The sequence below is a fragment of the Crassostrea angulata genome, chromosome 6, assembly GCF_025612915.1.
Source record: "Crassostrea angulata isolate pt1a10 chromosome 6, ASM2561291v2, whole genome shotgun sequence".
In the NCBI taxonomy this organism is placed as follows: domain Eukaryota; kingdom Metazoa; phylum Mollusca; class Bivalvia; order Ostreida; family Ostreidae; genus Magallana; species Magallana angulata.
In genome coordinates this window covers 18380871-18406551 of record NC_069116.1, presented here as the reverse complement: position 1 = coordinate 18406551, position 25681 = coordinate 18380871, and the positions used below count along the sequence as shown (strand labels likewise).

Below are 25681 nucleotides of genomic sequence, written 5' to 3'. Positions count from 1 at the left end.
TTTTTTCAATAGATCCAAGCAATGGAAGATAAAATGAGAATGATGGGTGGAGACTGTAAGAAACTACAAGAAATCAACAAAGCTGCAGATGATGAGGTAGGGTTTTCTTGTTTTTATCAAATGCATTGTAGGAAGAATAATTGCATATTTAGTGGACTGATACAGTTGTAACCACTCATTAAACTGCATTGATTAAAACTGTTCTTTACATGTACATCAGATGCGAGCTTTTGAGATGAAATTCCAAGACATGCAGCAAGAGCTGATGAACACACAGGACAAGGGCCGGCAGAGCTTACAGGAGCTCTCTGCAAGGGAGGAAGAAATAGTGGTCCTCAAAATAGAACTCAGCAACCTGCAAGAAAAATACAAAGCCAAACTGAATGAGGTCAGTCAAAATAGATATCCAAAGTGTTGCAAATTATGACCGGATGCAGATTGCAAAACTATGAATGATTCTTTATTCATTGCACAGCAGCTCTAGTAACAAGTTTTTGATTTGTTTTGTAGCTGGACAAGATAAAGTCTGACCATGACTTCATCCAGTACAACTACCACTGCTCCGGGGAGGAGATTCAGTCCCTCAGGAACGCCCTTGAGGAGTCAAGGTCAAACGGTGACCGTCTGCACAGAGAGAGTGAACTAGTGGTTCAGAACGTGAACACCTGGGTTCAAGAACAAAAGTAAGTCCTGCCATCAAGGTGTTAAAATTTTGGATTGTTTTTAAAGAAAAAAATACTTTATCATTTGAAGAATACCATTATTTGATTAATTTTTATATATTTTTAATGTTTATGCTATTTTTTGCACTGCATGGCATGATGATTTTAATCTTAACCATTTGCATTTTGATGAAATGTTGGGATCTTTACTGCATGTGTTAACAATGCTTTTTCATTCACAGGCTTGCAAATGAGAAACTTGGCAACAAGATTAGGTAAAAATAATTTTTCATTGCTGAAAACTTTCCAACGTAATAATATGAACAGAGCATAAAAACAGCATTTCCCATTTTCCATAACCATCCCTATGTTTGGTGCATGTGTCTTGCTCATTTGATCAAATGTTTTTAAAGCATGAATTCAATCAAGAAAATGTTGATTTTGGTTTTCATTTTAAAGCACTTTTTCATTTCTTCATTTTTATTTCAGAGAGCAAAGCAAGGCCATCATGACTCTAACATCAGAGAAAGAGTAAGTTTTAAATCTAAGATAGCTATAAAGTAGCAATGGGGGGGGGGTGTTAAAAACCTCCTTATATATTATGAGTGCAGAGCCGTATAAGATTGTTAAGCTGTAGTTTAATTTGATGAATTTATTATATCTTTTGTGTACCTAATATAAAATTGTTATAAAATAATTACAGACAACTGTTAGATCAAGTTGCCCAACTTCAGAAACAGAGCAACAAAATCAAGATTGAATTGGAAGAGAGAAGAGACGAGTCGGACAGGTTCAAGGTGAATTTAAATGCAATCAATGATAGTATTCACATGCAAGATATACTGTAGATAGCCTGATTTTACGCGAGTACTTTAAAATTCTGCGATTCAACCGTTTTCCATCAAATTCATGTTGTGAACATATGTCTGAAAAATAAAAGTGAGATTTTAAAATTTGCAAGATGTGCTTCTAGCGATTTTGCATGGATATTTATTCCTGGCGTTCTATAATTAGGAATGTACAGAAATTTTTTTGAATTTTTAGAAGAAAGCAGAGTAAGGCACCTCAGATAATTGTGAATGAATTTTGAATTTCAGGCACTGCAGAACCATTCTGCACACCAGCAGGTGATCCTCAATCAGCTCAGATCTCGCCTGGAGGATCATGAGTAAGTCCTCAACTCATTACCACTTTTAAATCAAAGCTGTGTCTCCAATTCACTCTTTGACTCCAATAGACTTTAATATTAATTTCATGCAATACCAAAATTCTTCCCATGACTGCATTAATTTGATATCAGTCTTTTATGACATACATGTTTGGGTGAGCAAGAAATTCTTATTTGTTTCTTCTGGAAAATTTTCACAGACACGATCAAGATCAGGAGGTACAGAGCAAGATAGCCACGATAGAGGACCTCCACTCTAGGCTGAAACTCAATATAGACAACATCCAGCAACTCAATCAACAGGTACCAAACTTCTGGATTACTTTTATTTTGGAGAATGTAAACATTGAAAATTCTCTCCTGCCTTGTACATCACATGCTATAATAATCTTTTGGATAACTTCTATTTTGGGGGGATTTTAACACCTAAGGCACCTGTAACATTGATCTCATTTAATTAATGTAAGCCTCGTATCTGTGTTTTATATTACTGTAATATGAATATCTTCAGTAGGTTTGGTTCGAGTTATCTGTTAACAACCACATATTAACTATCTCTGTAAGAACAAATTAAATTCTCCTTAGTTTTTGTACATGCTTCTTTGACCATTTTCCAGTTAAGTAATTTACAAAAGGAGAACCACCGTCTTAGAAACGACCTTGACCGGGAAATATCCTCCAGACAGACGATGGAGTTACAGGTAGAGAGCAAGGAACAGACCATCAGCAGCCTCAAGTCACAGCTGGAGGCCAAGCGCCACCTGCTGATAGAGAACAGCTCCCCGCTCAAGGACTTTGATAAACCTGTAAGTCGCCACTGTAGCCCTCCCACATCTTCATTACCACCTGTCATACTGAATGAATGAAAATATCATCCTCAGAGCTTCATTTTAAAAATGATCACATGAGTGCACATTATTAAAACAAATTTTCGTGTTCATGCAAGACAATCTAGTAGATTTCTTTGACACACTTATCAGGATTTTGTTTACTTTGTGAGTGTAAGGAAAGTTGAAAAGAGTTTTGTGATAAATCATGATTCTATTACTGACAGAGCCCAGTTAGTAAGCGATCCCCAAAGCGCAAGTCTCGCACCATTAGTCCCGTAAGATCTGGTTGAGTCTGCATTGCTATGTCATTTTGTCAACTGCTTCTTGTTTGTTTTACCACGTAACAATTTGTTCAAGGAACTGGTTAGGTTTAGTTTTTCATAAAGAAAGGATTGAAAATTAATGTAGGTTTGAAATCATTAACATTTTCATACAATGAATAAATGTTTCTGCTACAAGCTTTACTGTAAATCTAAAACATAATTTCATGAATTTCTTAGCTTTATTTAAAAAGTCTCTTGAATTTTACTCCATTTTATCTTTTCAATCATTATCTGAACATTCTGCTTTGCATTATGGGTAGAGCTTGTGGCAACTGGATGTGTGTTTTGATCACTAGTGAATTTTTAGGCTAGCATTAGATTTTTTTTGCGTGAATGTTTTCAGGATGATAAAAAAGACAAAATAATGAGGGGAGGAGTTATAGACAAGGTATCATATATGACAGTCTGGAGCATATATCCTACCTATGTATACAGTACTGGCTTTTGGTAGAGTAGTTAGAGCTGCAGGGAAAATGGACCTGAAATTTAAACTGTTATTTTCACACCATTATTTTATATTCAAGTTTATACCTGAACAACAATACCTGGTAACATTGATTTATTCGAAGTTTTTAATTTGTTTAAACAACCACCTTATTTATTAATCTGGTCCATTTTCCCTAGAAACTGATGCTGTTTTGCATTCTGTTAGTTGACTCCATTTTAAAACCCAGGTACTGATATTTACAATGAAATCAAGACTTTGCTAATAATTAAAGCCATGCAAGATTGATGCATACATGTACTGCAAACCACTATTTTTCAGGCAATATCTGGCAAATTTCAAATCAGTTATCTTTGGTAAATTTCATACAATAACTATTGAGAGTTGGCTTACAGTACATGGGTTTAAAGACTTGTTATTTCAATGCATATACTTTGATTCTAAACTGCAAGTACATGTACATGTATGTAGTTTACATATTTGCTACATGTTTAAAGAGTACCATATACAATGTTTATCTATGGAATATTATTGCATGCATAAATAGTTTAGCCAGATTTTTTCTTTTGTTGGCTTTTAATTTAATGATACACTGTACATGTATATATGAATATCATATTGGCAAGACCTATTGTTTGCACATTTCATATCTCTATAGATTAGGAAAGCACCCTATTGCCTAAACACAAACTCTTACATATATTCTATTGTAATATTTGTAATATTTATAAGTGCAGAATTTGTGAATGAACTGTTAATGATAGCACTTTTATTTTTCATTTCAAAATGAGATTGATGTTGACTGATCCTTTAAAAGACCATCTATTTTGAATTGCAGCAAAGAGCTTTCGGCAAAGGACTAGAGGATGCTGGGATATCAGATCCACACGCTTTAGACAAAAATTACTGGATTCAAAGAGTAGGGGAGGTAAATAATATGTTAAAATTACCATTTACATTACCTAAAGCCAAAATGAGATACCAGTAACAAGAAAGGTGAACTACCACTGCATGTATTCTGTACATGCTGATTATTAAACTACTAGGAAAATATCTGTACAGGTATTTTGAAAAAGGTGTAGACATTACCAGTTTTTGAAAGCTAATCCATGACTATTTCTGATAAAGCACTGTTTGTTCTGCAGAGGTACCCAGACAGCCATTAGTGTAGTGTAGGTATATTGTCGTGTGTGAGACTGACAGGGTTTGTTTGTTTAGAAGCAATTAAAAATTAAAGTTCTTCACCAAACAACAAAGGCTTACACTAATCAGAGAGGAGGCAATTTAACAATGTTGTGTCTTAATGTTAACAGCAAACTCAAGTGTAGTACAATGTCAATACTGCATGTTTAGAGTCTGTTTACTATAACTATGTAAATTTCATGAAGGAACTTGTTAAACAGAACTAGAACTGGTAGTTGTCTTGTAATTGACTTGTAGTACAGAACTTTAATAGTATACCTAAAGCAATCTCTTGCTGACTGTTGGAGATTCTGTCCAGTATGATCTGTCCTCGTAGACAACATATACATTTATAACAGGCATTCATATTTCTGTGTCATAATAAAAGAAAAGCATACTCTATATTACTCAGTTACTATTACTGTAGTAGAGTTTTTCTCATTAGGACAAATGAAAGAGCAAGTTTGCTCAAAACCATAGAAGTATTTTCAACTTTATTGAACTTTTTGCTAGCATTCAAAAAATATTTACATGTAATTTTAATTTTACAATTTTTAAATTTTGTTAAATCCACTTTTTCAGCTTTCGATCCAGTTACAACAGAGCAGTGAATACTGGGCAGACAAAGTGCGAGAACTCTCGGGGCAGCTGGGCAAGGCCCGATCCACCATCAGCCAGTCCCCCAAGCCGCGATAGTCTGACCCAGCTGTACATCTAGTGTTTGTGTTACCGTCCATTAGAACTAGTCGCAGAACTTGGATGTTGTCGGTACTGTTTCTGTACACAGGGATAGCAGACACCGTTGTAGAGAAGTTTTAATGTGAATGTGTGTGTGTACATGTATTTAGAGGAAGCATAATGTATTTATTGAAATACAGATGATTCAGCACCGAGTTAGCTGCCAGTTGTCTGCCAATTACTGATAGAAATTCAAGTCTCTTTGTTGTTGTAAGTTATAGATATTTTTTAAGGATATTTTGTTTAATATTTATATTTTTTTATTTAGTATTGACAAGTGTTCGACACTTTTCATATTTTGCCGTCCATTTATTGAAGCTTTTGACCATTATATTTATATCTTGTACCCCTTCTTTATAAAAATCATGATGCTAAATTTAGATAGCAACAAATTTTTTTTACGAATGGAAAATATGAGTATGCCATTATGAATATTCTGAGTGGCAGCATAGTATTTGTGCAGTATTATGTTTATTTACCTGACCATAGAATTATGGTGAAAAATGAAGTACACCAAATGAGTTACATTCCTAAATGTTGTCTTACTCAAAGGTGGGGACCAAAACCTGTGGTTGAGAGAGAGAAAAAAACCTGTGATAAATAATTTACCTTTGTAGCTAGAGAATTCTTTTTTTCTTAAGTGAAAGCTGTATTTAAGATAGATCTGTGTACATGTAACTTATAATTTTGCCAGATTTCTGTATAGTAGGTGGTTTTTCTTGAAAGTGAAGAAATTGTTTTCTTACTGTATGCATTTTCTAAGTATAGCACTGTGATTTATTTAACCAATTTTTTTTCCTTAATTATTTCCCAGAAGAACATTGTCTCGCTTTTCATTTATTATATATATAATTATATACATACATATTTTTATGAATAAATGAAATCCATCACCAAAATGTTATTGAGTTGTTTCCCTTGAAAGGAGGTATTTGTTTAGTTTAAAAAAATATGTTTTAGCACCATCCAGTTCAGTTTTGATCACTAGATCAATTTCTTATGCTAGATTTTATACACATCTACATTCTATTCTTATTGTCGTGTATTTAATCTTATCTAATAAAATTTACTAAATAAAATATTGTTAGCTTGGGAAAATGCAGATCAAGTTACATAATTTACAAAAATTTATCTAGACAATGTAAAACATTAGCCATACCTATTTTACAGTGAAATAGCGACAGGAAGATCAACACGTACAACACAAGGCCTAACAAATCGCTGGACTGTAGAAAACATTGTACGTTCTCCAGCAGTGAGGTATTGGTAGGGGCTCTGAATTATGGTTACAAAATAATCGAAAAAGTTCCTTACTCTTTAAGTAATAATGACTTCCTCTTCACATGTGGGTGTGAAGAATTACGCCATTGTATCCATATCTACTGGGTAACTACAATATTAAATCCAATTGTGTTGAATTTCATACAGCTTCTAGCTGCCTGTCATTACCAATGTTTTCAAGTCACTCAACCCAGTCCCCAACTCAAATCCTTCAAGAAAAACGCATGAATTTGGTGTCTATACTCTGACTTGATGCTGGGTATTGACGTTTAAAAGTTTGTGACGGTGGGGCCGGTTTCAAACTACATTAGTTATGCAGTACTAGCAAGTACATGTAGGTAATTGTCCGTTGTTTGGTTTCATTTTTCATGACGTTCAGAGTTTCGAGGGTAGACGTTTTTTGGACTATAAATAAATTGTACGCTTTCAAATTTATATTTTTGGTATTCATAGGGCTATGAAAGAAGCAGACATTGGTTATTTCTTTTCCTTTTTCTTTGGCTTGTTTTATACCGAAATGAACCAACCAAAGAAATCACTTTTTAATGGAAAATGAATTCAGTAAACTTTAAATACTCCTACATTTCACTACCATTGAAAAATTGGCGATTTTGTCAATAAATAAAGTAAAAACAAACTAATTTTTGTGTCAAATGAAATTATCTCAAATTAAGCATAAAATATAAAAATCAAATCTTCTCTGATGAAAGTAGAATGTTTCGAATGTCATATTATCCGCGAATTTACCGACTTGTAATCATATCGCAAAATTAATACTGATTTGTGCTGTTTTTAAGTGCGGATTTGCATTATTAACAGACAGTCGGAGCGAAAATATTTAAACAATAGAATGCTTTCTTTGGTGATTCATGCCGGTGTAATGAAGAATAATGACCCCCGTAGAATAATGACCGGGGGTCATTTTTCTACGTAGAAAAATGACCCCCCGGTCATTATTCTACGCAGAAAAATGACCCCCCCGGTCATTATTCTACGCAGAAAAATGACCCCTTTGCCTGAAGAATAAGTGTCATTTTCATAAAAATGAGCACATTCCACATGAAGAAAAGTGACCCCTGTAGAATAATGACCCCCTTGTAGATTAAAGTTTTTCAGTATATTTTTTTATTATTTGTGAAATAGTCTTTACACTATTGTAATTTTTACTGCTGAAGTTTACAGAAAGTAACAGAAATTATAATTCATATTCAAATAAACTTAAAGTGAAAGAAGGGTATATCTTAGAAAATAAAAATCCTTCCGTTATAACAAGATATTGACGTATTGCATCGGGGTATGGTTGTCATCTTAACAATGACATTTACATATATCTATGGTGTTCCGATAGGGCCACTTCGACCTTAGGGCGAAGATGCAAGGTTGCAAAGGCGATAGTGCGAAGGCGAAAGAGCAAAAGTGCGTAGATGCGACGACGAAGCGCGAAGATGTGATGCATAAAGTGCGAAGGTGCGAAGGCGAAGGAGCGATACTTCTAACACTCCTTCCCAACTTTGCACTCTGGCCTTCGCATCTTCGCACTTTCGCCTTCGCCTTTTTTGAGTGCATTCAGCATGTCTCGGTCGATTACATTGAATTTAATACGGGCACCGTACTCGCTAAGGTTTTCCGATTAATCCATGCTATTATCTCAGAAAAGTGCGCAGCAAAACACGAATAGTAAAACATTTATAAATTTCTTTAATTTTATTTCAAATCTGGCGATGATTGGGCACGGCTGTTTAAGGGTAATGGGCCGCCATACATGACAAAGGGCATGCCCCAAATTTCAAAATTCAACACATCAAGTAACATCATACATGTAGTTAACATAATTCAACAAATTCAAACAAAGTTCAAAGTTCATTCAAAGTTCACTCAAAGTTCAAAGTTCACAGGTTTAATACCTTGACTCTGGGAGGTGCAGAAGTCAAGAATTTACGATTGACCCTTGGGAGGTGCAGGGGTCGATGTCCACATAATAATACATGAACTAGTCTGAAATGACCAGCGCCGCTCATTCACGCCAATCAGGTGTTAAGTGCACACGTGTAGCATACAACAGCCGTACCGGATGACAGGTCCTTATAGGGTTTCTGAAAAATAAAACAGAGAACAACCAGCAGATACCTTTTCAAAGGGGAGGGATGGGTGGGTTATTTGCAGCACGTGCTTATCAAAGATAAAAATATAATATTAACTTAACCAACCTATCTTCTCAGCAACAGGAAGTGAAAGAAAGATTATTGGGCTTGGGCTTTAATTTATATATTCAATGGGGAGATAACTCTAGTAATAAAGTGCGTGACAAAGGGGAGATAATGGTGTCGGCCCTTTCTTCGATAACACGATCCAATACATAAAGAATTGGATGTAAATATTATCACAGAAAAGTGCGCAGCAAAACACGAATAGTAAAACATTTATAAATTTCAAATCTGGCGATGATTGGGCACGGCTGTTTAAGGGTAATGGGCCGCCATACATGACAAAGGGCATGCCCCAAATTTCAAAATTCAACACATCAAGTAACATCATACATGTAGTTAACATAATTCAACAAATTCAAACAAAGTTCAAAGTTCATTCAAAGTTCACTCAAAGTTCAAAGTTCACAGGTTTAATACCTTGACTCTGGGAGGTGCAGAAGTCAAGAATTTACGATTGACCCTTGGGAGGTGCAGGGGTCGATGTCCACATAATAATACATGCACTAGTCTGAAATGACCAGCGCCGCTCATTCACGCCATAAGTTCCCAAACTCGAAAGCAGCTATGGAGCTTTAGAGATTGGGAACTCCGCCACCATATGGGTGGGGGTATGAGCGGATTTAACTTACAACCGTGCCCTAGGGTAAGCTTGCTAAGCCGGATAACAAGCATGCCCTTTTGTTAAGATAGCCTCAAGACCCCCCTGAAGAGTATTTAGAAAAACAGCATTAGCCAATTTTGACAAGTGTACTCCATCACAGAAGAACAAGGAGTCACGCTTTATATCAGGATGGCGGATAATTGCGCCGTCATACCGCAAGGCTAACCTGGATGCACAAGAATTAAGGCGTTTACGTTGTGATTCCATAGCACGAGAGTTTTGAGAATAACGCCATTGTATGCGTGGAAGGATGCAAGACCAAATGACCTTAGAATGTGGGAAGTTGGTTTGAATAAATTGAAAAAGCTTCATGCAAACTAGCCTGAGTTTTCTAATAGAAGTCTCCCCTAAGTCATTTCCCCCACAGTGTATTAAAATGACATTAGGTGCAGGACCCACCTTTGCAAGGGTTTTAAGCTTCTGCTCTACTTGAGACAATTTCAGGCCACTGTACCCCTGCCACCATAATGAAATATTTAGCCTTTTCAGGTTCAGGTGAAGACCTCCAGGTCTTAAAAATGCTTCTAATTGAGCATGCTTCAGTATTGAGGACCCCACTAACCACACTTTTTGTTTATCTACAATAGATAAGCAAAGCCTATGAGTTAGAATTTTGGTATGCGAATGTATGACTTGTAACACGAAGATTTCCATCTTCCACATTTCTGAATTGTTTCCGCAGAAAAACCTTGCAATGCCAATTCAGTGCTAGCTCCAATCCGAAAAGAATGAGATTTGTATCTTGTGTTCTCCGGTAACTTAAGACGAACTATTGCTTTTGAGAGTACTGCCGTAAACTGGTACCTTGTGAGCGGGGTCTTATCAAAGTGACAAAAAAGAGGCCCTGCAGTCAATGGGCGAACACTTAAATATTTCTCAACAAGCTTGAATGGACACCCAACTCCCTCAGATTTACCAATTTGCAAAATGGTACCTTTTCCTACCTGGTCAGTCTTGGAATGTTTGAGATTGATTAACAATAGCTGTTTATCAGGGTCTAGAGTTAGATTTTCCATACCAAGTACAATATTGTTCGGAATTTTACAGTGAACAGTCAATTCACCGACACGAAATAAACCATGAAATGCCAGTGAAAATGCTGCCGAGAAAAGACTTGTTTCATAAGAATTAGTGCATGTAGTGGGTAAAACCAAAATTATTTTTTCAAGCAAGTCTTTAGTTAGGCCAAAAAAAAATATATATGTGTTTCCGGTAACCCGACCGACCCTAATTTTACGTGCCGACCCTAGCACTTTTTATTGCAAATCCGGATTATGTACCGTAATTTGTCTTCAAAACACGCACAGTTAAAAAGACGCTTGTAACGAATGAATAAAAAACGTCTTTTCAAGCGTTTGAAAGATTTAAAATTCACATGTGCAGATACTCGACAACATGGCGGGTATCGCAACCCCAATCCATCACATGTTGTCATGGGGTTTAAATTAAAAAATGTCTACATTCACCCGAAATTAATGCAATAAATAGCTTTTCTGGGCACTTGACTGTGGGGAATTTATAATGAGAAATTCATAATTTTGAAGCAAGCAAAGCCAAAGGATCGACGTTCGAGGCATTAAATGAGTTCTATTGAGATGACGAGTCATTTCCTATTTATTATAAAATGTTCTACAACACACAGGGCACACATGTTGGGGCTCACTATCATGTTTCTTCATGTGTCTCTTGGGGGAGGAGAAGAGCTTATAAGAGTGTCAGACATCTCGATTCTCTTAAATTGGGGCCGATATTCGGCCCAATTCCCAACGTGAAAAAGGCATCTTTTTTCCCAAAATTGAGTGTGTTTTTCCCAATTGTAGATTGACTAAAAAAAATAACGTAACTAAAAGAAAACCATATTTATTCGAAATATATATCATGTATATTCAGCAGTCATAAAAACACTATGAAGACGTGCAACACTACCGCATTGTAAACTGTTTCTTGTGATCGGTAACTTGGCCAGAATTTCCTCAGAGACAGTTTAATTGAAAAACGATGTTTATTACTTTTAATCCTGATACAACAGTTCGTTGATAAGCTGTTAATAGTTTATAATTCTGCAATAAATGTTAAAATTATTATAAAATTGTTTGTCTAAACTGATCCTCTACAAAACGGTAGTAAGTGGGTCAAAGGGTTGGACTAATACCCCAAATACACAGAAGTACAGAGACTGATTTTATAAATATTGTCATTCAGCTTACAAAATCAAAAAACATTTATTTGTAAAAGGTATAAATACAAAAATAAATTAAATTTTACACTAATACAAATAAGATAACTTTTTTAAAATTCTGATAAACTGTTTCTTTGCCATTTGACATATATAGTAATTACACAAAAACCTTTTGGGAAATTTTACATCTCATTAAGAAATTTGTATCACACTCTATGAATAAACTTTTTTCCTTCTTATTGTTATACGCACATGTTCCCAGTTTTAAAAATAATTTTAAAAAAATTATTAATTTTTAAAAAATCCTATTAGTATACTGGTACCCTAGTTTTCTGTTCATGGGACTGTACGTATAAAGTAAGAAAAAAAAATTCCCAATTATTATCAAAACATCGCATTTTCCCCAATCCATTGGCCCTGGTCCCAGTACCAAAAATGGGTGTGAGAGGCCTGAGTTTCCACATACAGTTTACCTTAAAAAACAGTTAAATATAATATGAAGTAAAAATAAAAAGTCAAGTAAAAAAAAAAAGTAATTGCCTACCTACCTACCCTAATTTTGGGGGACATGTTACCGGAAACACACATATTTTTTTTTTTTGCCTTATAGGCAGTCTTGTATCAGAATTGTGATTTAACCGTTTCATGCCCTGCAAAAGCTTTGTAACTAAAAATTGAGAAGTTGGGTCCCCTATTCCTTGTAACTTGCAGTGGTAAGAAATTGCAGACAAATACGAACGCACCGTTGAATGAGCAAGGCCAGATTTTGATAGATGCAATAAGTACTGAACCACCGAACAAAGTGTTGGAGGCCAATATACAAGTGCGAACTGATGACAAAATTTTTGATACGACAGTAAACCGACTTTTTGAACCCTGTGTGTGTTATCGGATATTGCAGCTTCTAGCAGCCGATCAAGTTCAAACTTGAAATAAGGTTGTGAAATGACTGGGGGATGGGTTCGGGGTCCCTCCTTGCGTTTGGTGCGGCCTGGCGAAACCTGGTCCACTGTTTACGAGAAATGGCATCAGCAATATTATTAGATTTAGTTGAAATATATTCAGCACGAAATAAAATGTTGTGTCGCATGCATTTTAAGACAAATGCTCTAACTAATACCATGACAAGCTCAGATTTAGAGGTTAGTTTGTTCAAAACTGCAACCAATGCCTGATTGTCTATGTGAAATGTAATTTTTTTGTTGGCTAATTTGTTGCCCCAAATGATGACGGATAAAACCACGGGGATAAATTCTAATAGGGTCATGTCGTGATGCCCATCGATATATTTCCAATTTTTGGGCCAACTAAAGAAACACCACTCCCCATTCAAATACGCCCCACATCCTAGTTGAGCAGACCCTGAGCTATCGGTGAACAAATTGAGATTTTGATCTGAATACCATTCTTCTTCTAAGAAATAAACCACACCGTTAAAATCCTCCAAAAAACTACACCACATAAAAATATCCTCCCGCATAGATTGGGTAACTCTTAGGTAATGATGTGGTTGCGTGACACCGATGGTGGCGTCATACAGGCGCCGAACAAATGCACGGCCTGGCCGAATTGCCCTTGTAAAGAAATTAAGTTTTCCCAGCACTGACTGCAACTGCTTAAGTGTGACTTTTTTGAGTGGAAACAATTGTTTTAAAAGATTTTGGAGTTCAACACATTTTGGATAAGGTACTCTAACCAGCATTTCAATAGTGTCGATTTCCAAACCTAAAAATGTTAAGCAAGTGGTAGGACCTACAGTTTTATCCTCAGCTAAAGGTACCCCTAGATCATGACAAATACTATGAAATGCAGACATGGTGTCCTTACAAACAGAAGCATTGTGACCCGCAAATATGAAATCGTCCAAATAGTGGTCTATTGTGTCTACATGAGATTTGTTTATTGCCAACCAGTTTAAAAATGTTGCAAATTCTTCAAAGACCTTACATGACACAGAACACCCCATTGGTAAACACTTATCAATGTAGTACATATCATCAAACATAAAACCAAGTAGGTCAAAATCCCCTGGACATATTGGCAAAAGTCTAAAAGCTGATTTTATATCGCATTTTGCTATAAATGCCCCCTGACCAATTTTAGCAATCATCTGTATAACCGAGTCAAAAGATGTATATTTAACTGAGCTTTCCTCTGGGTCTATGAAAAAATTTACGCTATTGAATTTAGGAAATGAGAGGTGTGTTATTAATCTCCAACCAGAGTTGTCCCCCTTTGGCACCACTCCGATAGGAGATATGCGGAGGTTTGAAATTGGTAGATCCCGAAATGGCCCCCCAACCCGTCCTAATTCTACTTCCTTCATTATTTTTTCTCGAAGCTCGTTGTGAGGTTCATACGCAGATATCAAATTTTTTGATTGAATATGAATTCTTGGCCCCGTGTAATATAATTGAAAACCCTGGGAAAACCCTAAAAATAATTTTTTCGCAGTCTGAGTTTCTGGATAATCTGACAAGTACTTCTCAAGTGCCGGGAGTTTAATAGGGGTTTTGCCGAGGCCCCACACCTTGTGGGTTTGTAAATCTAAAACGGGGGCGCAGGTTGTTGGGGTTCTGGGGTCCCCTGAAATGCGATTGTTGTGTCCTGGGTTGATTGTTAGCATGTTGTGTTGGGAATCTGGGGGCACGAAAATTATGCATATGAGTTTGAGCAAGAGTGCAGTGTATCATAGCATGCTGGCCGCTACAACGTAAACAACTGTGAGTGTACGTGCAAGGAAACTTTTCGCAAGACCCTTTGAAATTGAAGTTGTAGCACTTTCCTATGGATGTAGCTCTGGGCAGGGTTTGAGGAGCATTAACGGTTGAAGTTGGGGTCATGTACATTAACCAGAGCTCAGAGTCCACTTCCCCCCATGATGATGCTGGATTATGAGCCTTACGTAACCTATACTGAACATCGTATTCTTTCCATCCCACTGCTCCCCTATTAGCCCCCATCCTAACACACTGCATGTATTTCAAAAGCTCTATGGATTTAGCAGGGTGGCCACTAAGATAAATCCCAGCAAATATAAACATGAGATCAGTCCACTGTTCTATGGTATCAACCTTTTTGGGGTTAGCATCCTTGGATATTATTTCCCCCATATTATTTACAATTAATTTTTTTTCATCGCCACCAGGTCTAGGAGGTAATAGAGAGGCCAGATCAATATACTGCCCTTCTATAATTTTTTGTTTAATTGCGTTGCTAACGTGCATACCTATCATGTTGTGGACCGATGGGACTGCTGGAGGAATATCATCCATGCATGTGGCATAAGAAGATGACGTCGTTGTCCTTGATGGTTGCGTGACCTCCGAATTGGTTTGCACCGGTTCTGATGGGCCATCATCCATTATACCATTGGGTCGCTGCTCCCTGGTCCTTGCCGTTCTACTTTCGCTCGCCCTTGTCGTCTCAATTCTCATCCGTTTGGACCGCCGTGGTGGCATTTTAATCAGTTGATAATTCGCAATATGTAGAAATAAACAAGTGTTAATTAAAAAAAAATGATTTCAAAATTAGCCTAACATGTGCATATATTTATAAGAGATTAATCGATAATTATCTTGATCAAACGAGGAAATCAGAAAATTCAACAACAAAAAAATTAAAATGGCTAAGGGAAAGGTTATCCAAATATTTGGCTACCCGAAATAAAATCCATATAAATCAAAACATAATGAAAGCATCGGCATTAATTGAGCCGAAATTAAAGATTGACAATAATTTGTAAATTGTATTTTTTGACAAATTTATTTGCAGCACGTGCTTATCAAAGATAAAAATATAATATTAACTTAACCAACCTATCTTCTCAGCAACAGGAAGTGAAAGAAAGATTATTGGGCTTGGGCTTTAATTTATATATTCAATGGGGAGATAACTCTAGTAATAAAGTGCGTGACAAAGGGGAGATAATGGTGTCGGCCCTTTCTTCGATAACACGATCCAATACATAAAGAATTGGATGTAAATATTATTGGTACGCATGCGCTAGGCCATCGCGCTTACTATGAATGTTTATAAATATTTTAATGTGTACATGTAACATATATGTTTACCAGTGCTGGCTATGCCTAATCATTATCTACTCCACACAAAATTTAATGTCCGCCATAATGTGTACATATGCACTTCCAGAATCCTGTCACATACCAGCCGTCTCTTTACCGTGGACCAAACACAGTAACAATGTAATTTCATTATGCGGCACTCCTTGCTCATGCATGGATCTAAAGGGGGATAAGGGGTCCGCCCCCCCCCCCCTCGGAAAATTCAATATCAATAATTTCACGCAGTAAAGGGGGAGAGGGAGTCCGGACCCCATCCCCCTGGATAATTTTATTTTATTAATTTTATAAAAATAAAATTTCCAAAATATGCCTCGGAACCCTTTAAACGATGGAGAGCTCCGCAATTATAAAACATAGGTAATCACATATTACAAAGCTCAGCGAGACGAGGCATCACCTTTATGAGGCATCGCCTTTATGAGACCACCTTTATCATATTATATGAAAACCATCCTTTATGATCTTGGATATTCATGGATTCTGTTTTGAAACAATATCGTATATCATGATCATCTGTTAAAAATTGTATGTTAATCATATGTTCATATGTTAATCAAGACAATGATATAAAATTAAAATTGCATCCTATTATAATTACAATATATATAATATAATACCATAAAATACCGTAAAATATTGTGAGATATGATATTGTAACGTATGATATGACATTGTATTGTGTTATACATTATTGTATGTGATCAAACAATACAATATCATAAAACATAATACAATATAGTATTATATGAAACAATATCAAACTGCAATAATACATCATAACATTGAAACATATGATATCATATTGTATAATTAAGCATTGAATCATTATTGTTTGAAAGATGTGGTCTCATTACTGCAACGGTGTGTGCATACAACTTGTATAACGCGCTAGCGCGTTATGAAAATTTGTTTGCACTCATTGTTGCAGTTATGAGACCACATCTTTCAAAAAATAATGATTCAATGCTTATATTTACGTTTTTAAACATGTATTTCCTTCCCGCAGATATGATTTTTTTTAAAAAGGCTCCTCCTTATTCAACAAGTAATGCGAAATGAACAGAATGGCCACTGGAACAGCCACAATATGCTGACAAAAATAGTACGCAGCGTTTTAAATTCTAATAACACAATTTTATTGTTCTTTCTGTAATTAAATGAATTTACTCTTGGTATACTAAGAAATAAATCAATTGAATTCATTTAACTGTCAAAATATATTTACATCAATGATATATTCATCAGCGTAAGTATAATATCAGGTCGTTATCCGGTTTGAAGTCGCGAGAAGAGTCAGTTCTTGTTCTTGGAGAAATACTGAAGAAATACTGAATGTATTCATACGCACCAGATTTGGTGATTAAGTCTTCTGTGTTGTTTGTAAATATCACTAAAATTAACCAATGCAATTTAATAGAGGGAAAGAAAGTGAATGTAAACATTATAGTTTGATAATTGTATTGTATGATACTGTATCATATTTGATACATAATATGATATTGTATTGTATGATACAATATAATTTGATAAACATTGTATCATATCAAATGAAACAATATCATGGGATAAAGTAAAATATTAAATAATACAATCATACTATACAGATTGTATCATATGATACAATAATATATATTAAAATCTTATAAAATACAATTTCATGTGATATGATAATATATCATATAAACCAATATCATATTATACAATATCGTATGATACGATATTTTATAATATTACAATATCATAGGGATCATGTTACATCATTTAAAAAAAACTACATCTATCTATCAAGCAGGTTTGAGTGAGGTAGGAGATTTCTTTAGCATCCTTGATAATGGAGATCAGGCTCTGCATCTGAAGCAACCTCTACGTTTCATTTATAATATAGTTAAATCAACTATGCAAGCTATCTATCTAGCTATAAAACATGTTACCTGTTCCAAAAAACTAAACCTCATCAAGAATCATAAACCTATGGCTCTGATTCAGCATTCAAGCTTGTCAGGTGCATCAGTATCATAAGACTATATCAATGCAAGATTGGTGAAGTTAGGACCAGTAATAACTAAGATATCGTCATCAGAGGGCACCTGTGTCAAAAACTTTAACCAGCTCTTAAAATCTTAACCTCCTCCAGCATCCGAAACCTGTGGCTCAGATTCAGCATTTAAGCCTGTCAGGTGTATCACTATAATAAGACGCAACAGTATATTATCATTAGAGGGCACCGCAACAAAAACCTTTAGCTCCTCCTGCATCCGAAACCTATAGCTCAGATTCAGCACTCAAGCCTGTCTGGTGTATCATTATTATAAGACACACCATCCATGAAAGTTTGGTGAAGTACGGACCAGCAGTAACTTAGATATTGTTATTTAAGGCACCTGCAACAAAAACTTTAACCTGCTCCAAAAACCTTAACCTCCTCCAGCATCTGAAAGTTAGGAAGTAGATTCAGTAGGTCCAGATGCATCCTCCATGTAACTTTGGTGAAGAGAGGACAAGTAATAGCTTATATACAGGAGCTGCAACTAAAACTTTAACCAGCTCCGGACACCGACGCCGGGGGTATAGCATATGCTCCCATTGACTTCGTCTCGGTGAGCTAAAAGGCGAAAGTGCGAAGATTCGAAGGCGAGAGTGCGAAGTTGCAAAGGCGAAGAAGCGGTAGTAGTATCACTTCTTCGCCTTCGCAACTTAGCACTTTCGTCTTCGCGCTTCGCCGTCGCATCTTCTATATGCTTCATATTGTTCATGAATATTATACTTACATTGATGATTTCCGCAACACAAACTGCTGGGTATACAAGTGCATCACTCAGAATTAATGATGAAGCCAAAATTATGAAAAGTTTACTCCACTGTTAGGCATTAAAACCAAGCTGAAGTTACAGCCATTACGCCAGTAGAGGTTAACGGCTAATAAGGAAAATCGTCAAAGTACTGAGAGTACTCGTACAGAAAATATATTTTACTTTATCCTCGGCATACTTTAGTAAGTTTAGTTAATGCCACGATGATTAATGCATCAATAGTTTGTATGAGCATTAGTAACGTTGGATACAATAAAGATCGTGTGATCAAAATCAAGCGGGATATAAACCCCTAACATGGGTCCTAACCTCTTATCAACGCTTTTAGAAACAATCTTTTCTTATTATAATCGATCAGTGTTTATTATCTATTTAAGATTTATTATAGTCAGGTACTCTTCACAAATTTGCTCTAAAAGAATAAAGTCTATCCATGATCACAAATACAACATTACAACAAATGATGTTCATGTATTACGTAGAAGAAAACAAAACTAACGCAGACTGCTTTAAAAAAAAAAACTTTCCCCAAGAAATGTAAATAAGAAGTATTCATATTTCTACGTTACCTGCCCCCATAGTCTTTTTCCATAAAGATATATACATGTATCATTCTTCTATTGACAATTCATTCACCAATGAATATTGCTTATATTATTACAACAAATATTCTTTCATAATTATTGTTCGTTAATTATCACACAATATCCTCATTGTGTATGAATTTTTCTTTATATGCGTCATTTCCCGCCGTTTGTCGACAAGAGAAGTAACGTAACTGTTAACAATCAATTTGTGACAATGTAAGAGTGTTTACGTGTGTTTGCTACGGATAGGAAAAACTAAATACAGCAATTTATTTACAAGATCGGTGTTTATAACTTCAAAATCAGTTGAACAGAGTGAAAAATAAAGTAACTTCGAAGTCATATCTTGGATACGGAGTAACCAATTTCTATTCATGTTTACGGGGGGGGGGGGGTCATTTTTTTATGGGGGTCATTTTTCTTCATGTTTAACATGAAGAAAAATAACCCCTGGGTCTTTTTTCTTCAGAAAAATCCAATTATTCTTCAGCTAGGGGGGTCATTATTCCACGTAGAAAAATGACCCCCGGTCATTATTCTACGGGGGTCATTATACTTCATTACACCGGATATGAAGTTGGCAACATTGCAGAAAAATACATAACCCACGTTAGCGGGTTGTGTATATATTTTCTGCAATGATCGCTACCTACATAACCCGTATGAATCATCAAAAAAAAGCATTTTGTTTATATTTACATCCTTCTTTTAGCTCAGTAATAAATTGAGTATAAAAAGTAAGTAAAATTCAGCAAACTACTGTTAATGTACATCAGTACGTTAGATAAGAGTAACAGCCAAATCGTATACTATCGGAATTTGCGTCTGACATCATCATGATTTTCGTGCAGTACGTGATTTTTCTTAGGTCGCTATAATCGATAAACGGGGCGTGTATATTTCAGCCTGGCTGTTTCTATGGGGCTATGGATAAACTATGTTTCCGTAAGAAATAGAGTGAATTATACTCGATAGATGTAAATATTACAAGATATACATGTACAGTTATTCAAACCGTAAACTGCAGAGATCAGAACAACTTTAGTGCACTATATCAACAATTAAGACGAATCTTGGCCAAGAGTATTCACTCAGCTTTCTCCCGTACGGTATAGTAAGCATTCGAAGGTGTGTTTATTTACAATAATGTAAATAACATAGCTGGAAAATTTGACATAACAATCATAAACTGACGTATCAGTCATGCATTTAAAATGATCAATCTTTGTTTCATATATCAAAATGTACATAAAGCAAATCCATCAAAACGTTTTTCCTTGCAAACATTTAATAAATTATATCACAGTTAAAGAATGCCACAACATTAGAGATACTGTGCACAATTGTCAGATGTACAGTAGGTCTGCTGGCTCCTCGGCTGAAGCATCGGTTACAATTTGCCGGGGCCGTGAAAACGATTTCGAGCCGTTAAGTTCGGAATTCGAACGACCGTTGGCCATAGAAACTGGGCTTGGCGTGTCTTTAAAACCGTTATAATTCGAAGACATCTGGCTTTTTTGCACATATTCCTGTCTTGATTCCGCGTTTTTTGTGAAAGGTTCGCTGGCTTTTTTATCTTCCAACTTGGTTCGATTTTTCGGTCGTCTGCCACCTATGGACGGAGCGTGTATCGTAACATCGATTGGTTCACCCCCGCCCTGGGCAACCTCACTGGACTGGTTGTTCGTTGTATCCCTGAAACTGCTGTTTGGGGACACTTGGTTTCTATGCACAGACTCCTGTCTTGGAATCCCATTTCTCGCCACGAGAACTCCATTATTCGTATTGTTCGAACTCGCTCGAATTTTCGTTCGCCTGCCACCGATTGAAGGTGCATGAATTGTTACATCTATATGTCCTCCTCCGCTTTGGGAAACTTCATTGAAGTGACTTGTCCCTTGACCCCTTTGATTTGGTAAAGTTGTCTCCTGTACAATAGCTTCATACGCTGGAGGTGGAGACATCGGGGCGGCCCGCCTGGCAGGAACAGACCCTGGGGGCTCAGCATCGTACGCAGGTGGTGCCATAGGGCCATCCTCGGGCAAGGGTTCTGCAATACATAAAAGAATGATGAATAGAGACTGAAAAGTTCGTCAAAACTTAACATCCTCTACATCTTCGCTAGCCAATGGTTTTCGGTCCACTCCACGTCTTGGGGGAGCGGAGTGGACCAAAAGCAGTGGCAAGCAAAGATGCACCCTCTATATTGCACACCGACATATTTTTATTTACAGGGCTGTCCGGAACTTTCACTTTCAATGCCAATACTTAATCAGTTAATTGATAATCAAGGCTGGTCTTAATCTAAACTTATTAGAGAGGAATGTGGAGATCAAAAGAGAGAAAGATAGGGAAAGGAAATAGAAAGAGAATTTATTTTACCATGAATTGCCTGCATTTAGAAACGTGAACTCTCGGATTTAAACCCAAAATTATTCCAGTCACACAATTCTGTTGTAATGTCAGTAACGAAATTCCGAATTGTAAATTAGTATAGGTAGTTCAAAGCCAAGTCAAACTTCATAACGCCCTAATTCAAATTTGTGAATTCAGGGTAGCTAGATTTAAACTTCAAAGATTAAATGCAAGATAACCAATGGTGTTTTAAAAAGGCCAGCATATTTTTAGCTGACTTTAAAAACAACATACACATAAGAGTCGTCTCTATTGACATAGAACTACTTGAACTGTATTCATTAGTGTACATAAGGTCACAAATGGTTAATTCGGCAGCATCTTGATCCTACCGCTAATCAGTAGAAAAAACAATTCTCGCCTTCCACAAAAGTCAAACCAGATTTGCACATTTAGTCATTATTGCTCAAGAAGGTCCTTTAGTCAAAAGTGTCGTGGGTTTTGTATTTTCTCAACTTCGGTTTGGAATGAACGATTTTTGTCGAGGTTGTTTGATGAAGTCGAAATCTTGTAAACCATCTGAATGTAGTATACATATCATAAAATTGTTGGTAACGCCTTTTTTTTTAGTACATTTTCTTAAAAAAAAAAATGAAATATAGTGATTTTGACATATGGTCGATCTAACGGTCTTCAACAGGTATTTTGCTTCGTGAAGCCGTTTCACGAATATGTCTTAACCTCGAATACAAGAAAGCGAAAATAGACCAGAGAGTATTTAATATCTCTTTATTTTTACCAATGATACCAGTGACGGTGGAATTCTTAAATTTGGTCAATCCATACATATTGATCAGACGACAGTTGAGGACTTATAGCATATAAAGCAGGGATTATATATAAAATGATAAATTGAGGCCTTATCTTGAAAATGGTGTCGTCTCAAAATATGATCATTGTCTTCAATATTCTCAATTTTGCATTGATTGGGTCGAGTAACGGCTACCCAAAATGCAATAAAAAGTAGTACAGAGAAAAGGGACGGGGTAGGGGCTTATTGGAACAGGCGCCCCATCTAAATTAATGTATAAAAAATGTACATCCCTCACTATTAAACGAATAGAGGGTTAAGATTGTATGTGCACTTATTTGGATAGGGGCGCAAAGGGTTCGGGATACCGGTAAGGCAACCATAATGACAAACTTGTAAACAGCCTCAAAGCGTACCGTAGTAGCGCCGGATACGTATGGCCTCTTCCTCCTGCTCCTGCTGTTGGCGCTGGCGGCGGCGCTCTCTGCGCCTCTCCTGTCGCGCATTCTCTGTCTCCTGTACCCGGTCGTCGTTTTTCTTCTTTTCACAGTATCGTTTGATGCACACCCCGGAACATACGATAGTCATTATCAGTAGCGGCCCTCCCACAAACGAGCCCACCAGAATCACGGTCAGGGTCGTGATGCAGCATAGCTCGTCCGGGTCGGTCTTCTCGGTAACCGTGCTGGGGGTACAGCACCCCCCGATGTCACAGTACTTGCTTACTACCAATCCCCCGTACGTCGCAGAGCAGGTCTCCCCGCCATAGCAAACTGAAACAATACAGGCAAAATTCTGTTTAATTCAGCAGGCTAATTCTCTGCGAGGGTGAAGTCAAGTTCTCTCTCTCTCTCTCTCTCTCTCTCTCTCTCTCTCTCTCTCTCTGTGTAGGAAAAAAGTTAAATAACTAACACTTAAGTGCCTTTAACTAATTTCATTGGAGATACCTAATTTTTGTATGGTTTTTTTTCTTATCTAACATCAGAGAAAAGTAGAAAGAAAGTCTGGTATTAGCTTTTAAAACTAATTACTTGCAAGTTGCATTTTAAATTGAAAAAAAAGAATGTCAGAACATTGATATTGAAATAGCTTTGTTTCCAAACAACTCAACGAAAAAATTACGAAAGGATGTGTCGATATAAATCGTAAGATTAAATAAATCTTACATTCATACCCCTGGGACCGTAAAAAAGAAAACCAGAAGCCATATTGCTGTGGGGAATAAAGTATATAGATGTAAGCTTAATTTGTAAACAGCAGTATAGAAAATGCTGACATCGACGGGTGACAAGGTGCACTTTTTGCATGGAATAAAATGCCAACGACACTCAAATTCGTCTTTTTATTTCCCTCTTCTTGCCAAGGTTCCAGGTTCGTCATTTATACTCTAATCTCAGTGTACATAGAACCTGACAAATAAGAACCCGTGTCCAATATATTTTTTTCTCTCAATAAAATAACTGGGCATCGAACAGTATTTGTGTAATGTCTTATGTACCCTCTAAAGATTGGTCAAAATAAAACACACAAGATAAGGAGAGAGAGAGAGAGAGAGAGAGAGAGAGAATTTTTTAAGATCATTTAACTCTTTCGTGTAATAAAAAGCGTCATTCCTTACCACTTTTATTTTGGGTTTACGTGGGTTTTTTTCTTTGTTTCTTTAATTCATAAATGTTTTGAATTACGTATGTAGTTCAGTTTTACAGTTTATTAGCGATCTTCAATCTGTTAATTGATAATTACTCCAAAGAAGAGATCTTATTACAAATTGATTTTATCCAGAGATCAGTATCATATTCAATCTTAGATTATCAATTACACACACACGTACTTTACCTGGTATCAATACTCCAAGAAATATTGCACATTTCATAAAAGTACAAACGGACAAGAAATTCATATCCAGATGATATTTAAGAGAACAGATCCAGCCATCCTGGACGCTGAATTAAGTTATGGCTAGCAAAACTCTAGAGGGTCCGACCTACTCAGCTTTTCGTGCTAGAAGAGCTAGCAGCCCAGTGTCGCGATTAAAGCTCCACCAAGGGTCCTCTGCGCGTGCGATCTGGACAAAGACGGATTTTTTTTTAAACATAAACCGTATCTGTTAATCGGGGTCCAATAATTAGATGTATTGTCTTATTGTTTGATTCTGCAAACCTGCTTTGGCAACATCTACGTACCAACTCGACGAATGCCTTTATTGAAGTCAGAAAAATCACAACAACTTGAGCGAGTCAAAGGGCGTCACCACAACCCATTCTGCATCAAGGTGTTTTAATAATTCCAATTAACCGCCCCATTAATCCAGTTTAAATGAAATATGTGAAAATTTCCATTTTATCGCCCTTCGACAGGACCGATTTTATGTGCTATTTTCAGTTTGTAATAAAGACTGCTCTATTATTCCTCAAGTACAATTTTAGGCGTAATATGATTGACTTTTAGACTGAGGAAAAAGACAGGGTTGACACCAATATAAAAACGGTTTTTATTCTTGCTTTCAAGATTTTCACTTGATTGGAAATAAAATGAAATGCAGTGACAGTAGAGGAGAGGAAGTGCTTGTTTAAAACTCTTTAAAAAAATCAAAATGCTACCGAAATATATCCAAAATCGCGTTGGGGAATCGTCTTTATCCAATGGTGACCATGTGTATATTCCAATTTTACAAACTGCAGTAGTTCCTCGGTAATATTATGGATGACGGAACGGACAACGGAATTAAAAAAAAAAACAACCTCGTTCTATTCGTTGTTTTTCTTTTTGTACACACTGTACAAGAATGGAATATTTCTATATCTTCACATGCATACCGTTTACTCTTGTTGCTCCACCCACTTTGTTTTGATCACCTTCGTCATAAACTTATAACAAGACATTGTCTTTACACTTTCTATTCGATAGGTCATAAATTCTGACGCTTGATTTTCCACGGCGGATAAGAACATCTTAGTAATGTTAAAGTAAATAAAATGAAATGCTTTATTGTTTCATAGCGGCAGTTTTATTAAAGACAAAATTCCTCGTAAGTGGTTAACATTTGCTCGGTGTAAAAGCCCCCCCCCCCCCCCTTCCTCCCAGTTTTATCTCTCCGGAAAATTGACAAGATGAATTTATTTTCCAGAAATCTACCGGATACGTAATTTAGTTATGTTTGATAAAGGAGGCCTCTTTACCCTTAAACACTAACGTATATGTATGCAAACGATGAACTGGTTTATTGTGTGTATAATTGAAAAACAATACATTATATAAAAATCAGGCAAATTCTCAATTCAAAAACAAAATGGTACAATTATTTGCGCTTCCATAAAATTGTAAGTGGAACCAAAAATTAACTCCCTTTTCCTCATT

The 25681-nt window shown here is 36.3% G+C and overlaps 4 protein-coding genes across 26 annotated transcripts in view; 1 reads left to right on the top strand and 3 right to left on the bottom strand.

The window, feature by feature from the left end:
* The window catches only part of LOC128190891 (golgin subfamily B member 1-like), a 49684-nt gene extending 43432 nt beyond the window's left edge, over positions 1 to 6252 (top strand). For 15 of the 23 annotated variants that reach the window (XM_052863115.1, XM_052863125.1, XM_052863118.1 and 12 more), the window contains 12 exons: positions 13 to 96; positions 221 to 388; positions 511 to 683; positions 905 to 937; positions 1152 to 1193; positions 1366 to 1459; positions 1760 to 1830; positions 2031 to 2133; positions 2448 to 2636; positions 2885 to 2935; positions 4267 to 4356; positions 5193 to 6252. In XM_052863115.1, coding sequence (XP_052719075.1) covers positions 13 to 96; positions 221 to 388; positions 511 to 683; positions 905 to 937; positions 1152 to 1193; positions 1366 to 1459; positions 1760 to 1830; positions 2031 to 2133; positions 2448 to 2636; positions 2885 to 2935; positions 4267 to 4356; positions 5193 to 5306 — 1212 coding nt within the window. In that variant the 3' untranslated portion in view covers positions 5307 to 6252. Of the gene's footprint in view, positions 1 to 12; positions 97 to 220; positions 389 to 510; positions 684 to 904; positions 938 to 1151; positions 1194 to 1365; positions 1460 to 1759; positions 1831 to 2030; positions 2134 to 2447; positions 2637 to 2884; positions 2936 to 3326; positions 3372 to 4266; positions 4357 to 4573; positions 4605 to 5192 lie in introns of all 23 variants that reach the window. The other 8 variants (XM_052863121.1, XM_052863116.1, XM_052863117.1 and 5 more) reach the window with 8 other exon arrangements.
* A 2818-nt stretch (positions 6253 to 9070) lies between these two features.
* On the bottom strand, positions 9071 to 10664 carry LOC128186733 (uncharacterized). The gene has a single exon (XM_052856602.1). The coding sequence runs from the start codon at positions 10158 to 10160 to the stop codon at positions 9489 to 9491; it is 672 nt and encodes a 223-aa protein (XP_052712562.1). The 5' UTR covers positions 10161 to 10664; the 3' UTR covers positions 9071 to 9488.
* Positions 10665 to 14166: 3502 nt separating this feature from the next.
* LOC128186732 (uncharacterized) lies at positions 14167 to 15669 on the bottom strand. The gene has a single exon (XM_052856601.1). It carries the CDS (start codon positions 15135 to 15137, stop codon positions 14178 to 14180), a length of 960 nt encoding a protein of 319 aa, XP_052712561.1. The 5' UTR covers positions 15138 to 15669; the 3' UTR covers positions 14167 to 14177.
* A 4604-nt stretch (positions 15670 to 20273) lies between these two features.
* On the bottom strand, positions 20274 to 24512 carry LOC128188605 (uncharacterized). The gene is made up of 3 exons (XM_052859769.1): positions 24161 to 24512; positions 22741 to 23097; positions 20274 to 21208 (listed from the first exon to the last, which is right to left on the bottom strand). Exons 1-3 carry the CDS (start codon positions 24222 to 24224, stop codon positions 20505 to 20507), a joined length of 1125 nt encoding a protein of 374 aa, XP_052715729.1. The 5' UTR covers positions 24225 to 24512; the 3' UTR covers positions 20274 to 20504.
* Between the last annotated feature and the right edge of the window lie 1169 nt (positions 24513 to 25681).